At 35.3% G+C, this 16,068-nt stretch overlaps 3 protein-coding genes across 9 annotated transcripts; 1 reads left to right on the forward strand and 2 right to left on the reverse strand.

The window, feature by feature from the left end:
- Positions 1-1,331: 1,331 nt before the first annotated feature.
- LOC140816713 (probable protein phosphatase 2C 12) lies at positions 1,332-6,437 on the reverse strand. 3 transcript variants are annotated; one of them, XM_073176133.1, is made up of 10 exons: positions 6,153-6,437; positions 5,443-5,663; positions 4,787-4,958; positions 4,325-4,478; positions 4,175-4,238; positions 3,411-3,518; positions 2,664-2,789; positions 2,337-2,575; positions 1,910-2,112; positions 1,332-1,807 (listed from the first exon to the last, which is right to left on the reverse strand). In XM_073176133.1, exons 2-10 carry the CDS (start codon positions 5,641-5,643, stop codon positions 1,776-1,778), a joined length of 1,299 nt encoding a protein of 432 aa, XP_073032234.1. In that variant the 5' UTR covers positions 5,644-5,663; positions 6,153-6,437; the 3' UTR covers positions 1,332-1,775. The 3 variants fall into 3 exon arrangements, with proteins under 3 accessions (XP_073032234.1, XP_073032235.1, XP_073032233.1); XM_073176134.1 differs by having other exon boundaries at positions 5,443-5,709; XM_073176132.1 differs by having other exon boundaries at positions 5,443-5,790.
- Positions 6,438-6,950: 513 nt separating this feature from the next.
- Positions 6,951-9,893, reverse strand: LOC140817525 (26S proteasome non-ATPase regulatory subunit 14 homolog). 5 transcript variants are annotated; one of them, XM_073177254.1, is made up of 5 exons: positions 9,674-9,893; positions 9,094-9,508; positions 7,943-8,816; positions 7,717-7,860; positions 6,954-7,496 (listed from the first exon to the last, which is right to left on the reverse strand). In XM_073177254.1, the coding sequence occupies exons 1-2, from the start codon at positions 9,813-9,815 to the stop codon at positions 9,366-9,368; spliced, it is 285 nt and encodes a 94-aa protein (XP_073033355.1). In that variant the 5' UTR covers positions 9,816-9,893; the 3' UTR covers positions 6,954-7,496; positions 7,717-7,860; positions 7,943-8,816; positions 9,094-9,365. The 5 variants fall into 5 exon arrangements, with proteins under 5 accessions (XP_073033356.1, XP_073033351.1, XP_073033355.1 ...); XM_073177253.1 differs by having other exon boundaries at positions 8,967-9,508; XM_073177252.1 differs by having other exon boundaries at positions 7,943-8,823; positions 8,967-9,508.
- Positions 9,894-10,397: 504 nt separating this feature from the next.
- Positions 10,398-16,041, forward strand: LOC140817524 (uroporphyrinogen-III synthase, chloroplastic-like). The gene is made up of 9 exons (XM_073177249.1): positions 10,398-10,652; positions 11,681-11,768; positions 12,485-12,551; positions 12,717-12,835; positions 12,970-13,065; positions 14,304-14,359; positions 14,943-15,028; positions 15,187-15,321; positions 15,702-16,041. The coding sequence occupies exons 1-9, from the start codon at positions 10,458-10,460 to the stop codon at positions 15,757-15,759; spliced, it is 900 nt and encodes a 299-aa protein (XP_073033350.1). The 5' UTR covers positions 10,398-10,457; the 3' UTR covers positions 15,760-16,041.
- The last annotated feature ends 27 nt before the right edge of the window (positions 16,042-16,068 follow it).

A 16,068-nucleotide genomic window follows, 5' to 3' on the forward strand; every position in this document is an offset into this window, starting at 1 on the left:
AAAATTATAATAAATCGAAAGTTTTAGAAAAATTATAAGAACATCATCATAAAGTATATTAGTAGTTTATAGATAACGCATAGTGCAATTCGTCAACTTTTTCATCACACGTAATTTTCAATTATCCGTATTTTGTTTCTCAATTTTGTGTACTTTTATTGTATTTTAAAATTTAATTATGTGTAATTTTATTTTCTCAAAATTATTTTTAATTTTTAATTTTGCTTTAATCATTATGTTACTTAAATACAAAGTACTCATTTGTAACACGGTTGGAAAATGAGATGCAGTTATCCATGCTCACATTAACATGACCAACTTCACGGAGCTTTGAAAGAAACTCTATAATTAAGTTTGAACTAAACCACATCCAAACGTTAAGTTCAACTCCGACCCCTCAAAAATTTCGTGCTCGATTTCAAATATAACAAACGATTGACATTCAACGTGATTTGATTAGTTTGAACTTGAATCTGAACTTGAGAACATTGGAGTATCATGATAAGCATATATACGATGGCAGATATCATGTTGAAATTGGTAGGATACACACAAGTGTAGGCAGTGGTCCAAGAATCCATGGTAACATGAAAACTCATTGTTTGCTAAGTTACATCTCAATCGTAGAGGCATTATTTAGGTAAACAGAGTCATGTTCTCCACTCAGCCACTCGAAATATACACTATTATTATTAGTATAATTCAAAGATAAAAGAATGGGAACAAAAATGCGGTTGCAAAGTTTGTCTTATGTCAAGTTTCTTGCTGGCATCTGTCTTTGCACTTTTCTGCCTTGAGGGCAATAAAAATAGAAAGAAACACGAATTCTAGCGGATGATAAAAAGAAATGTCCATGGATAAAAGATTAGCCACCATTAGTTGTCAACTAAAATATGTAAATTTGGGGAGAATTGAACTAAGAAAATGATTCACTCATGTAAGCAGATTAGCAGAATCATGAAACGATAAAACGTATCTTGAGACAGCAATTTTCATGAATACAATGGTCGACATTTGAATTTTTTTCAATTTACCAAAAAACATATAAAAAAAACAAAAGGTGCAAACCGCAAAGATCGTGATACTAAAAGACAAACAAACCAATCTTGTTAAAAGGAAAAATAAAACCTAAAAAACCACTCACATAAGGCATTGAATTAAACAATTTTTTCAAGAAAGTGAAAGTACGGTTGAAGAAAAGTGATATGGCAAAAGAACACCCACAAAATACATGTATAAGGTGCAACATAATATATGAACAAATTTCCTTTCTGAACTTATACCTTCCACAGTTAGGGAAGGGAAGGGAAGGGAAGGGAAGGACAGAACAATGTTAAATGATAATAACTCTAATAAAACTCTCGTGTGACAATATTACAATAGAATACCTTTCACCTACAGTTTGACTGAAGTGAAAGTATAAAAGAAAATATATCCCTGGGGGTAAATGAATTATGTCTAATTTTTTTACAGTAGTCGTACATCAGGAGTTTAGTCCCTTTGATTCGAGAAAGGTACATCCACTAGATGATCCTCTGCCATCAACGGTTCTGACTCAAATCACTACAAAATTCATTAATCTCCATCTTCTAGTCCAAACCAAGCAAAAGTGAAAAGATCATGTTGTGTCTCAAATATTCACACAAGGGTTCGGATTTCCCTCACAGCTTATATGTAAAACACAAGAAAAATTTGTCTACTCGTACATGTTGGCCTTCTCAATTATGGTCTGCTCGAAAAAGTTTGAGGAATGGAACGAAAGTGGTGGAGATTTACTATTCACTCCCACTACTATATCTAGAGCCAGCTGGTAATACAGAAAAATTGGAAAAAACACAAATGAATTAAGTTGCCCAATTTTTTAAAAGTTCCACAGAATAAAAGAATCGAGAACTACGAGAAGGTATACCTCCAGAAGATCTTTTCCCTTCCATGGCTTCTTTCTTCTCTTGACAGGTCAAGCAAAGGAAGGGACCATCCCAAGGCCGTAATTTTCTAGGGTCAGATGTTCCTGCATGTATGGATATACCTTCTCCAGGTTTTATTTCCACTTGGCAAACTGCGCACATGAATAACTTGAACATATTGCAGATCGGGTACTTCGAGTCCAACCTGTAATCCAGAAAAACAACCGAAACCATTGAAATCCCAGTAGGTGATAACGGGTATAGTTTTTTCCCAAGATATGGACATACACCTGGTGTTTTTTCTTACAACAGACGAGCTCAAAGTGGTTTCTATGTGTTCCCAATGAATCTCAAGTAAGTTCCTTAGTTCGGATAATATTGATTCTCCTGGTATATAGAATAGAAAGAGCTTAAACAGTACATAGATACCTTTCTGAAAGTGAAGCTGAGCCTTCCTCAAATAATTCCTCTACAGCATCCGGCTCGAAGAAGTCTTCCTTGTCAACCTGAGAAGATGATTCGGAAGGTTTTTTGCGAAACATAGACTTAAAGACTCCTTTCCCTTGCTTCTTTGGAGGTGGTTTTGGAGGATCATGCTTCTCTGGAGGTTTTATATCTACTACAATACACGTAGTATCATCTCGAAGACCTTTTAACTGTACAGCTTCCTAAAAGCATGGGAGGATAAAATCGGAGCACCAAATATGGTCAGTTCAAACTGAAACAAAGTAAAAATTCAAGTTCAAAGAAAACTACTTTGACAATTTCTGATGCTGCAGCATCTGGTGGCATTCCTCGACAACACTCAAAAGCTGTTTCTGCAGATAATGCGTCCCAAACACCATCACTTGAGATAATAAGTCTGCCTCCAGTTGTCGATAGCTGCAAATATAGTGACTATTGTCATTTTACATAAAACTGTTTTCATTCACAACTGTAAACTATGTGGATCATGGCTCCATACCTCTTTAAATTTTCAAGAACAGATGAAAACAAAAATCTCATGATCTTGCTTTAGGGAAGTCTCCCATAAATAAAGATCAGCCAAGGAAATAATAATTTTATTTTTCTTTTCATAAATAATCTTCGATTTCACCAACTATTCTTACTTTACTCGGTCTATAGATTGTGTGTGTGACATGTTTGCCTCTAATGAAGGCATATATCCAAGACAAGAAATGAGTATTGAAATGAGGCAGACCAGATGTACATAACTATTGATCACTTCCACCAAAAAGCTCATAGTTACGGAGCTCATAGTTACGGAGAAAATTTAGATATTCATTACATTTAATCGACGGTAACCAAATAACCAATCTCAAACAACTTTGTTGTTAGAATTTGAATGAGCTTACGCTGCCTTTTTTCAACAATTCTAATCTTTACAAATCGAAAGTCTTTTGAAAACTATAATTTTTACATTTTTTTTCTTCCCCTGAACAGTTACCGAATACGTTATAAGTTTCAATTCTGGAAAAAACAACATTTTCCTTCAAAACAGACCTTCACTTGCTTTACATAAGGAACTGGAACTATGAATTCCCCAACATCCATATCTCCAATAGATCGTGAAAGACACAATCCACCAGGCCAACATCTTAACGGGCCAATCTACAATGAATCAACGCACAGATAAGAAATCTACTATTAAAATTCAAAAAACTATGTATAAATTAAAAGAAAAATCAGATATAATAATTAAAGGTGCGAGGTGCACACTAGCATCATGAAACAAATGTTCATGGATTTATGTGCAAAATGATTTACATTACCTTGTAATCACATTGAGTTCCCAATCCATATTCAACAATAACGGAACAAGTGTTCATGAATTTATGTGAAAAATGAATGACACTACATTGAATTTCACACTGAATTCCCAATCCTGTGAAATTTATAGATGCATGTAACATGAATCGAAGAGACAAGCATGTGAAAAAACTAAATTGGCCCTTGGAAAACGACAAAACTTCCAACAAAAGCAACATAATAATTTCAAGTTAAAGCATCTATATGAGTCGCATTCACACCATAACCAACAATGTAACTTTGTCAAGCTATTCGCAGCATACGTCACAGCAGAACCATGTCAAACAGCAGTCTTCGGACATTAAAATTGATGCCAATTTTCATAAAATTAAAATTGATGTCAATTTTCATGCATATTTTACAGTGAGTAGAATCGTTTCACAGTCAAATATAAAATCATTGTGCTCTCTCATAGTTAATGTGAAACCAACAATAATTTACTTCGAGAAGAATTATACCTCTGTGCCACCTCCGGTATTAAGCCTCCCCACCTCACCTCCACTAGATGTTATTCTTTCCCTCCTATTTAAGAAAAAAATCAAAGAACTGAAGCATTTTTACAGAAAATATAATCCAGAGTACTTGTATGGCCTAGAACAAAAACTTACTCTTCTTCACTGCATTCAAGTCTATGATCTGCTGACAGATAATATATTTCCCCCTCATTGGATTCAAGTATGGCGCGAGAATCACCAACCGAAGCAACTGTTACAATCCATCCTTCGATTATTACAAAGGTCACCGTTGTGCCCGAAGTTTGCGCTGTTAGATTAACAGACCAATAATTAGCAGTCATTTGCATGAGAGAAAGACCAAAGGTTGTGTTAATTCTAAATGATAGATCGGAAGAGAAGTGAAGGGTAGAATTTACATTCAAAATTTTTAGAAAGAATGCTCAGACAAGCATAATCATAACTAAAACTGCATGTTTAACAATATAGACCTAAACTGTTTCAAAAAAGTATATAGACCCAAACAAAGTTGCTCCATGATGACAGGTGCAAAAGAAAAGAGGTCCATTTTGCATCAAGTGCAAACATTCATGAATGCTGGTTCCGAAATAGCTGTACCTTTTTCCTGGAAATCTTTATCCGTTTTCACAAACCCTGCAACCAAAGCCCTGGGCAATGCCGAGATCCATTCATTACTGTTAAGATCTGGTGGGATAGCATGCCAAATGTTGGTCAAGAGATTCTCTTTGGAATATATAGCAGCCGCAGATCCATTATGGCCATCAAATAACTGCACGAAAGAATTTGGAAAAAATAATATCTGTCAGAAGAAAGTAAAGATCGATGCGCATGCCTGATAACATTTTGGATCCCTTCGTAACAAAGACAGAAGATACGTTATTCCGAAAAATGAAGAAAAGAATTCAACTGTCTCCATTAAAAGATAAGAGAAATGTATCACACAAATCCCAAATAAGCACACATAACTTTGATTATTCACAAAGTTATCAGAAGAGATAAGAGACTGCATCCATTATCATGTTTATCACTCCCGTCTGTTCCAATTTTTCTCAAGAAAATAGAAAATGTGTCATTGTCACCTACATTATCCACCAAATACGTAATTTCTGAGTACCAAGTATCTACAAGCTTTGCAGTAAATGTTAACAAAATGAAAAATAAGACCAATTGTGACATTTCACACCAATTATCCAATCAATGCTCAAGTAACATCGACCAATTAAATATAAAGTAAAACAAGAAGAACCACGTACCGCAAAAACCGAATATGTGGTGACTCCATCGCCTAATACCCGTTCACATTCTGTCTTAATAAACGTCAGGTCCTCGCCTTTCTTGCTCTGATTGGCCTGACCATGTGAGATTTCAGGCCTCTCAATCTTCTCATTGGCCAATTCCCGCTTTAATAAAACAGATAATGGGACTGTATGATGGTCATCACTCTTGGACAACATTGCTCGTCTCACAATCCAACCTGAAGAACACCAGAATTTCAGATTTTGGTTTTTCGTCCTTCTCTCCTTTAAAAAAAAGAACCTTTCAACAAATCAATGCCTTTTGCCTTGTTATCATTTATTCCACTTGATCCAGTCAACACAAATCTTAAAAGAAAAGGTAGAAAAATAGCAAGTCAAACTAAATAAATTCACAAGGTATCATATCATGAACACAAAAACAATAGCAATAATCAAATGAAAAGGACACTTTTTCTTATCCACGTCTCACATATGCCGTAATTAGAAACGACGTATCAAGATCCTCTTGAATTCAACATACAGAAAACCAACACAAACAATTACGAACACAGATAACAATATATATAATCCAAGATTAACGGATACACATCCACTTCCAACACAATGTAGACAGAGCGGAGGTTTAAAACGTCGAAACAAATAAAGGGTCCAGCCAAAAACAAACAGAAAAGCATAAAAAATTCCGGAAAGAAAAATGAAAAACGTACAACACAGCCAATAATTGCGAAATTTTCTGTCGGGTTACAGTCATAAAAATCGCAGATCCCGGCGTGGACCTTGAACGATGCAAGATAATCGATAATTGTGCGCTTTTCTCTGTCAAAGAGAGCAAGGAAAGAGAATGTAAATGGTAGGGGCGTCTGTCCGGCTATTTTTCCTGGTTTTCTTGAGTTTTAATATTTCAACGTAATAAAAACGAATAAAATTGTAAAGTTGTGGAAATTTTTTGTTCGGCGTCAAGAAAGCTGGAATCCAGCTGTGAAAAGGCGCTCTCTCTATATTCCAATTAATTTATATATAAGTCCACTCTCTCTCTCTCTCTCTGTGAACATTTTCAATAATCAGGCCTGGCTGGGTCCAAATTTATTTAATTTTACGTGCCCCTGAATCTAAGATACTAATTTGTTTAATTAAATCAATACAAAATATAATATGTAGAATAAACTTCAGAGACTATCAAATATAATTTTGATATGATTTTCACATAATATAAACTATTGTAAATTAAAATTTAGGTTCGTCGGCTGCTAATGTTGTGAAATCTCAAATGCGTCAAAAGCACCAAGATGAAACCTTGGGACACTCCAACAACAAAGAAGAAACAAAAGAAAAAGACTGGTTCAATACTCAGTCAAGCATTGTAATAAAATTAAAATAACAATTTACAAATGTGACAGATGTGCATAATGGAGTGCTACTTTCTCGATGAGTAAAACAATATTTGATGGGCTTTTTCGTGAGACTTGAAATGAAAAACAACGAGACAAAGGGTGGTGATTGTAGTTACACGAACGAGATTATTGGAACGACTCACTATCTTTACAAACTTTATTAAACGGTTCTTCTACAAAACTCTTCAATAAAAGATAGTAGTTGATAATAAAGTAATCGAATGTTACATGATAATTAACACAATACAGTACATTACTATGGAAAACGGTGCAAATAATGCAGTTTGATCAAAAGCATGGCTTCATCCACCACAAAAAGCACACATGCTTCAAGGCTTGAAACTAACAGCAACTTTAGCAATAGTTCAGAAATGATGGTGGGTTACGCCCATCCTCATGTCGAAAATTTAGAAATCCAACTTGATGAACATGAAAAATGCCGAGGAACTTTTGTTAGCCAAGGAACTTTTGTTAGCTCATCTCTTTGACAAGTTTTTCAAGTGCTTCACTTGTGAAGGAATGTCTAAGCAATTTTCTATATCTGAATTTCTTCTAGTTTTGACCAATTCACGGTCTTTGAATTCTGTTAAATGAGCATTCGGAGAAATATGACTGCACAGCGTTCTCGATACATTATGTAAAGATTATACCACGGCATCCCTGGAGAGAGATAAAAAAATAAAATTATTGGTTTGACAAGGAAAAAATGACTAATTTCGATGAAGCAAGTGTCTGCTGTGAACACTTGCCTTCCTCATTAGGATGGGACAGCTGATGATTGGTGGAAACAAAAAGGACAGAAGTAAAATGCATTCTATTTGTTAATTTTGATTCCTCGCTACACCTTGAGCAAATGTAAATCAGAAAACCTGACATGTACCTGGACAATCTGCTCATTCGTTTTGAGTGAACATCGAACCGCTGAAGAGTTGAGTCCATTTTTTCTCGTGAAGATCCAGGAGCATTTTTTCCTGTAATTTATGGCTATGGAGTAATAATGCCCGTTCAAACCATTTATCAGACCCTGCAGTCATACCACTCTTAAAATTTAGAAACAGTTAGGACCCTTCAAAGTGAACAAATAAACCGAGAGACTGAGCCATTACTTGAAGAGATGTTCTGTTTAAATAACCTAGGTTGGATGTTGTCTGTCTCGGCTCTTGACCAAGCATCATGGTTTGGGGGTTAATCAGGTGAAACCATGAAAGGCATCGATTACAACTTCTCCTTCAACACTCTGGATTGGATCTACAACACAAGAACCACCAAATCTGCTAGTCTTGCCACCCAACATACACTACTCCAAGGGATACAAAAACACATAAATTTATCCGGTTAATGGTTGGCAATGATTTGTGAGACAAATATTTTACGTTTAGTTTTAAAATATGGATAAATCAAATTCTAGAGATGAAAAATAAATGACAGTTCCAACTCATACTAATTTTATTATAGTGGAATCCTTTTTCCAGTTTATATAATAAAGAAATGTCATTCTATATAATATAAAGAATACAACACTGAAAAAGAAAGAAGCAAAAGAAAGAGCAGAGAGATAAATCTGCACAAGAGAGAAAGTTCTTGTTACCAGAGCATAACGTATTCTTAAATCGGGATTCCATTAGGCCATCAACCCATTAGAAAAATAAAGATCGCAATGAGATTTCATAACATTGGAAATAAAAGGCTAATAACCAAGGCTACGATAAATTTTATTTTTTAACAGATCACAGTAACTTAATGGTATTTAATCAACACCTGTAGAAAAACAAGCAACTATTGACAGCATGTGCATCAGTTAAAATAAATTTATCATCATGAAAAAATATTCTGCCTCAAACCCACCATTATATTTAGACAAAAATCATATGAAGCAAAAAATAGGGGAGAAGCAAAATCTGCTGAGTATTGATGTCAACACCAGAAAGCCAACGTCCAAAACTAGGATAAGAATGATACCAACCCGCCACCATCTCAGATCTGGATTCTGGAACACAGAAAAGAGATTATGCCAATTTTGCGCATCACGGACAAGGAAAAATCTCAAAAATATCAATATGACAATTTTCTATAAGCTTCGGTAATCATTCATAGATCAACAGATGTAAAATTGGCATATTATTAAAATACCGCCAAGAAAGTTGGAAGATGGAAGTATTGAAGGTGATTCCAATTGCAGGAAACTCAACCAATTACTACGCAAATTGTCCTCTACTAATTCTCCTTTTTCTGCAATTTATGAACATCAAGGGTACACCTAGTATGGAATGCCAGGGTAATTTGATGATCAAAGAACCATTTTTTTTACTAAGTATTCTTCTTAATCTCCCAATGAGATTAAAAACCCTGCCAACTTCTTCTGACATACAGTTCCTTCAGCTTAGAGCAGGCACATCCCGTTTCACTCATTCTGATCGCCAGAAAAGCCTACAGTACATTCAATCATCCAGAGAGAAGAAATCCTCCCACAGCACAGTTAATTACGCCGTAACTGCGGTTTGCTTTAGCATATCAAGCATATTAATTAGTCTAGAAAACGTGATCCACTGCCTCAACACTGACCCCAGTTCCACTCTGAGGCATCGCGAAAACTTCAACCACACGTGCTGTGTACTCCTCCACAAACTCGCCCAGCATCAACCCCATCACTTCCATTGGCACCCCCGCTCTACCTACAGTAAATCACGAACGCACCAAAAGAACCAAAATTGCTTCAACACGCACAAAATCTAGCATTAAAGGCTCCGAATATTCCTCAGAAAACACTAGCTTCACCATATTTGAGCACTTGACGCGAGTATAGCGGTATTAAATCTTGTTGGTAACAAAAGCTTTACTGTGCTTCAGCATTTTGAGGAGAGCCAGCGATGAGATGTAGACCTGTTCGGAGGAGTCGAGGGTGGGTGAGCCCGGCGGAGGATGAACGAGAGCGCCTCCTGCACCGGCGAACATCCGTTGTAGTCTCTCCATGCCAGACATCTAGTTACGCGGATTCCTTTTCGTCTGCTTCCTTGCCAGCTGAAGCGAAGTAATGAAAATGGATTTCTTTGAAAACAAGAAAGGGGAGCGGTTCATGATCCCCCTAAATTTGTAGGTTCGTCTTGTTTTATATTTCCTTTTTTTTTAATTATTATATTTCCTTTTTTTAAGATAAATATTTCCAATTTCAGTGTTTCTTTTATTTTATTTTTTTAAATCAATATCCATACCATCTATATCATCATAATTTTATTAAATATGAGACAATTAAAATAACTACTTTTTTGTATCATAATCTATTTTAATAATTACAAAAATTTATGTGAAACGGTCTCACGGGTCGTATTTTGTGAGACAGATATCTTATTTGGGTCATCCATGAAAAAATATTATTTTTTATGCCAAAAATATTATTTTTTATTATGAATATTGATAAGGTTAACTCGTCTTACAGATAAAAATCCGTGAGATCGTTTCATAAGAGACATGTTCAGTAATAATTACATATATTAATAAAATATTAAAACTAATGAATTTTTATTTGTTAGCCATGAGTTCAATTTTACTTATATAAACATCGATGTACTTCGCATCTTTATCGCGGAAGCGCCCTCCTTAATGCGTCTCTTCTTCTGAAAAACGATGGCTCCATTTTCTTTCTCTACCCTCTCTCCGGTTCGCACACCTGCAACTCCTAGTTCTTCTTTTCGTCATCAGTTTCAAAACCGAAGAATCAAAGCTGTAGGTTCTGTTTTAGCTTCGTTATCTTCAACTGTCAATCCTAAAGTTGTGGTCACGAGGGAGCGAGGCAAAAACGGCAAGCTCATTCATGCTCTGGTAATTCTTTTATGTTTTATCTTGTTGAATTCCTATTACATTGTTGGGTTTAATTAAGTTGTTGTCTGAAATTTTGACTGATGTTTTGTTGGAAAGAAAGAATCTGATAATTTCTGGCTTTGCTGAAGAAAATAGTGTGCTTTTATTATGTACTCATTGCATCGGAAGAGTGTAAGTGTGTAACTGATGTCATTTACTGTAACTTGTATGCGGGGTTAGTTGTTGAACAGTGGTAGAAATAGATGTTTCTAACTTTTGTTTTCCCCTGCAGCTTGTGAAGGATGATTTTCGAGAAGAAGCTTTTGAAACAATGGGCTGTTATTGAACAGGGAACTACTAGATAACATTAGCTTTAGGGGTTTCAATAAATATGAAGGAAAGGACAGAGTTTTTAAATTAGTCTGCATAAATGAGATAAGATCGAATAGGAAGGATGCAAAAGCATTTGTAATGTGACGAAAATGTCAAGCAATATATGCTTGGTGATGTTGATGTTGCTTCAAACACAACGTATGTTGTGGTTCAAGTTTCAACACGAGACAAACATAATGATTTTCTTAACGAGGCATGGTTTGAACCAAAAAAGCAAACAAAAAAGTTGCAGCATAATGAGCCCAGATGTCATCCACCTCCAAAAAGTGCAAAATAAAAATCCTACCATGGAAGGAATTGAATCGTAGTTTCTAAATTGCTTCGACTTTTGTGAGCGTCTCAAGTATGTTTGCTAAGAATGTATTTTGTCCAGACAATTTACTGTCTCCTTTCATTTTATACACATTAGAGATTTTGCACCCTTTGAGGAAATGGGATCATGGTTCTATTCTTCTATTATCTGCTAGAATTCATTTCACTGCACAATTTAACAGCTCCAATTTTCCCTTGATAATTATCACATGCAAAGTACCTTAATGTCAAGCTGTCACAACCTACTGATTAGCATTTATCATGGCTGGTGTTAGATATTTATAATTCTTTTGGCTAGCTCATTGTGATATGGCTGTGTGTGTAATTTGTTCCTTTATTTGCAGGCAAATAATGGAATTTACTGTCTAGAGCTCCCTCTTATCCAGCATATTCAGTTGCCTGATTCAGAGAATCTTTCTTCCGTGTTGAGCAGTGAGTTCTAGATGATTTCTTTGCCTATTGTTGGTGTTATATGTTATAATTTATGCTTTATGGGGTTATAATTTATACTTTATGGGGACATTAGTTTAACTTCCTACTCAATTTGTGGTCAATGAACCTTGGTTTTATGTAAAAGGTACTGTTACTTTGGTAATCTGGAAATATGTGTCCTTACATAGTATTTGTGGGTTTTCCCCTGTTTTTGTTGCGGTCGTCCCCTGTATTTGGAATTCATTCCTATTTAGAATCTTTAAATGCCTAGGTTTTTTAAACTTGTTCCATATTTATGGTGAATGGCACTCTGAGTGGTGGAAACTGTGTGAAAAGGGTTACCTAATATCAAATTGCGATCCTCGAGGAAAACTGGTCATGTTTAACACGTAAGTGATATCATCATATCACTTACATAGTCTTGTTGAAATTGTTTGGTTAGATCGGAATGTGTTGATGTTATTAATAAATAATATCTTCCTAACTTTCGGTCTCTTGCCAAAACTCCATTATATGTGGTAGCAGGGAACACAGAACATCTAATATTGATGTCACTCCCTCTCTTTGTATGTGTGTATCTTCTCTTACATTTTCTTTTACTTTACTTCTAAAAGTTCCCTTGTATAAAAAATCAAAGTTCACACATGCGTGTACAAGTAATTGCATAAGTTTGTTAAGTAGGAATAGTCTCTGATTTCTGCTTTCTATGGCTGCAGACAATTTTTTTGACTGGATTGTCATAACTTCACCTGAAGCGGGTGAGGTTTTTCTTCATGCTTGGAAGTAAGATTCTATTGTTTCTAGAGCAATTTGAAGAGAATTAGTCACTTAAAGCCTGAGGCTGTTTTGTTACTTTATAATGTCAAGTATCTTTTGAGTGATGCAATATCAATGTCATGTTTTGTAAGTTGGCTGTATTGCTCGTTAATTCTAGCTATTGGTTTACAGAGCTGCTGGAGCTCCGAAAGTTAGGATTGGAGTAGTGGGTGCTGGTACCGCAAGTGTTTTTGAGAAAATTTTGCCTTCTGCAGCGCAAAGTCTTTATGTTGCCTTTATTCCATCAAAAGGTTTTTAATTAGTTCCATAATTATGATAGAGAAAAACATTTTAGGCAAGTTAACTTGTGAATGTGAATGTAGTGTGGGAGATTAGTCCAAACAAATCACAGCTTGAAAGAAAGTAATTTTATTATGATATCCAGCGACTGGCAAAGTTTTGGCATCTGAGCTTCCAAATAATGGTAACACGAGGTGCACCGTCTTATATCCTGCTTCAGCAAAAGCTGGCAATGAAATCGGTCAGTACTCAAATATCGGGTTTTTAATTTTTGCTTTTTCTCTTCCTTCTTCCCATCACTAATTGCGAGACAACTTCCCTGTGAAAGGGAATAACAGCAAGAATGCTGAATACAATAGTTTAAGTGAAACTTATTTGTTTCTATGTTCCGAAAAACCAGGATAGTTTATTGTATTGCTACTTTGAAGTTTTATACTTGTGATGGTCAAGAAAAAAATTCTTGGTTACCGCTGAGATCTATATGAATTTTTTTTTCATATTTGATTTTCTATTTACAGTGATGCAAAAAGCAATCAGTCAACTGAGTTCCCTGCTTATTTAAAATAAAGAACGATGCGAATGTTTGATTAAATCATGAGGGTGTAAATACTGAATTAATTTTGCGTGAAGTCAAATTGTAGAGAAGGAATACCACTGAATGGAAATTCCTGTTTGATTGCTTATTTCTGAATTTAGATTAGAGTATTCAATCAATTTAGCTGTTTTCTTTAATGTCACTGTCTAAAGTCTTTGACCACTATAGTGAATCAAAGGTCTATATCAGCCTTGAAGTTAAGTCGGATTTCATTTTTCCAGGTAGTTCGTTTAAGAAGTCGAGATTATGAAAAAAAATTCTAGTGACTTGAAAAATTTTTTGTTGAAAAGTTTGGTTATGCTAATGTACCAGAATTTTGAAAGTTGATTTTTCATTTAAGTATTTTGTGTGAAAGGTGCCAATAATAAGTTGATGGTACTTCAATCGAAACTCTTACATTTAAACGGATAAGAAAGAAAACATGGTTAATGATTAATTTTGGGGCAAAAAATATAAGATTTCATTTTTCCAGGTAGTTCGTTTAAGAAGTCGAGATTATGAAAAAAATTTCTAGTGACTTGAAAAATTTTTTGTTGAAAAGTTTGGTTATGCTAATGTACCAGAATTTTGAAAGTTGATTTTCCATTTAAGTATTTTGTGTGAAAGGTGCCAATAATAAGTTGATGGTACTTCCATCGAAACTCTTACATTTAAACGGATAAGAAAGAAAACATGGTTAATGATTAATTTTGGGGCAAAAAATATAAGATTATACAATTACAATTTAAATTGCTATTGGATCACGGCGCTCAATGCTCCATGTGAAATCAGTATTTGTTTCCCTTTTCTTGGTTAAATCTCTCCAGATCTGCTGTATTTTTTTTATCGTATCACTGAAATGAACTGACATTTGTTTGGTTTCTGGTCTTGTTTTTCTATTTCAGAGGAGGGCCTTGCAAGGCGTGGATTTGAGGTTACTAGACTGAATACATACACTACCGTATGGGTCCTGCTTTGATATTGTCAGCTTACTTTTCAGTTCTTAAATTATACTCTGCTTCTCCCCTCCTTATTGAAGAATGATAATGACACGGTATATCGAGTTTCTGTTCTTTTTGCTGGTTGCTGCTGGATTGACATTTGGAAATAAGCTTTCTTTTTTCCCCTTTCTCCACATTTGTAAATGAGGACTAAACTTGTTTTTACTCATCCGTCAACGGTTTTTATCTCTTCTTACACCATCTATGCAGTGCTTGAATGACAAACTGATGTATTTTGAATCTCATTCAGCACCGTTAATTTTAACATGCGGAGATGTGAAGTTTTGTTGTCCATTATCAAATGCCTGTGAAGTGCACAAGTCCACATGTCCGTTAGAATTCCTTCACTGATATTTTGGGTGTGTCATAAATTTAAGAAGGTTAGTTTATAATGTTGAGAACTTGACAGTTGGTGGAAAGGAAGGATACTATTGGGCGAGAGATGTTCATCAGGACGATGGCTACTATTGATATATTTTGAAAATTGAGCAGGTCGAAGTTGGTTATCATGACAGGATGCTAATTGGAGGTGTTCTTTTTCAGGAGCCTGTCAAATACGTGGACCCTATGGCTTTAGAACAGGCACTTTTCATTCCTGTTGTTGCAGTAGCATCACCTTCTGCTCTGCGGTAAAGCTCCTTCACTTATTATTGCAGTGCATTTTTAATTTTCCTTCTTGCTTAGCCAGTTGAAAAAACTTTAGATCAAACTTTTCGAGGTTCTGTACCCTTCATTTGTTGTTCGTTCCTTTCATTTACAATGTTTAAGCTTTATTGTTCTTCAACAGTGCTTGGCTTAGTGTATTGCCAGAATCACCACGGTGGGATAATGCTGTTGCTTGTATTGGGGAGACTACTGCAGTAGCTGCCAACAAATTGGGGTTCAGGAATGTATACTTCCCAGCAAATCCTGGTTTTGAAGGGTAACCTCCATTCTGTTGGATTATTTTGGGAAATTATGTGCCTTAACTCATTCTATGCGAACTATAGTCTTTATATATTACATGTTGAAGACTATCATATTTGCATGCATGTGTAAGTTAAATATATATAGTAAAATGAGCCAGTATTTGAACTGACAGATCTAGTTTATGACTGAGACTCGGATGACCGTAACAATTACTATTAGAATGACGTAATTTTTTTTGTATGAGCATTTATAGCATAAACTCCATGTTTACATTACTGAAATCCCATGTTTTATTGCTTGCATCAGAACTCAGAAATGGCAGTGAATAAGCAATATCGTTGGATTTTCTGTAAATCATGCTAATTCAACATGTAGATTTTTTTTTTCTCTCAGGTGGATTAGTTGTATTTTAGAAGCTTTAAAAGTTCACAGCCAAGTGCAGGAGGTCTGAGAGTTGAATTTTACCGTCTTGCTGCCCAGCCTGCTAACTTTTGACCACAGTACGTTCTAGCAGCGGCATTTTTTTGTCTCTATTAAGTTAATTAGGAACTGAAAGGTTGTTTAGACGCTTGCACATACGGTTCAGGGCCGGTTTGAGTATAATCCCTGCACAAATTCCTTAAATCAAGAAACTCCATGAATAAGAGAATGTTTGAATATTTCGTTGATAGCTGTTAAGAAAAACCATGCACACGTGGGAATTTTGTCAAGGCAGATAATACTTCATTTGATATTTAACCATCCACACAACACAAAAGAT

The sequence above is a fragment of the Primulina eburnea genome, chromosome 16, assembly GCF_022965805.1.
Source record: "Primulina eburnea isolate SZY01 chromosome 16, ASM2296580v1, whole genome shotgun sequence".
NCBI classification, from domain to species: Eukaryota; Viridiplantae; Streptophyta; class Magnoliopsida; order Lamiales; family Gesneriaceae; genus Primulina; species Primulina eburnea.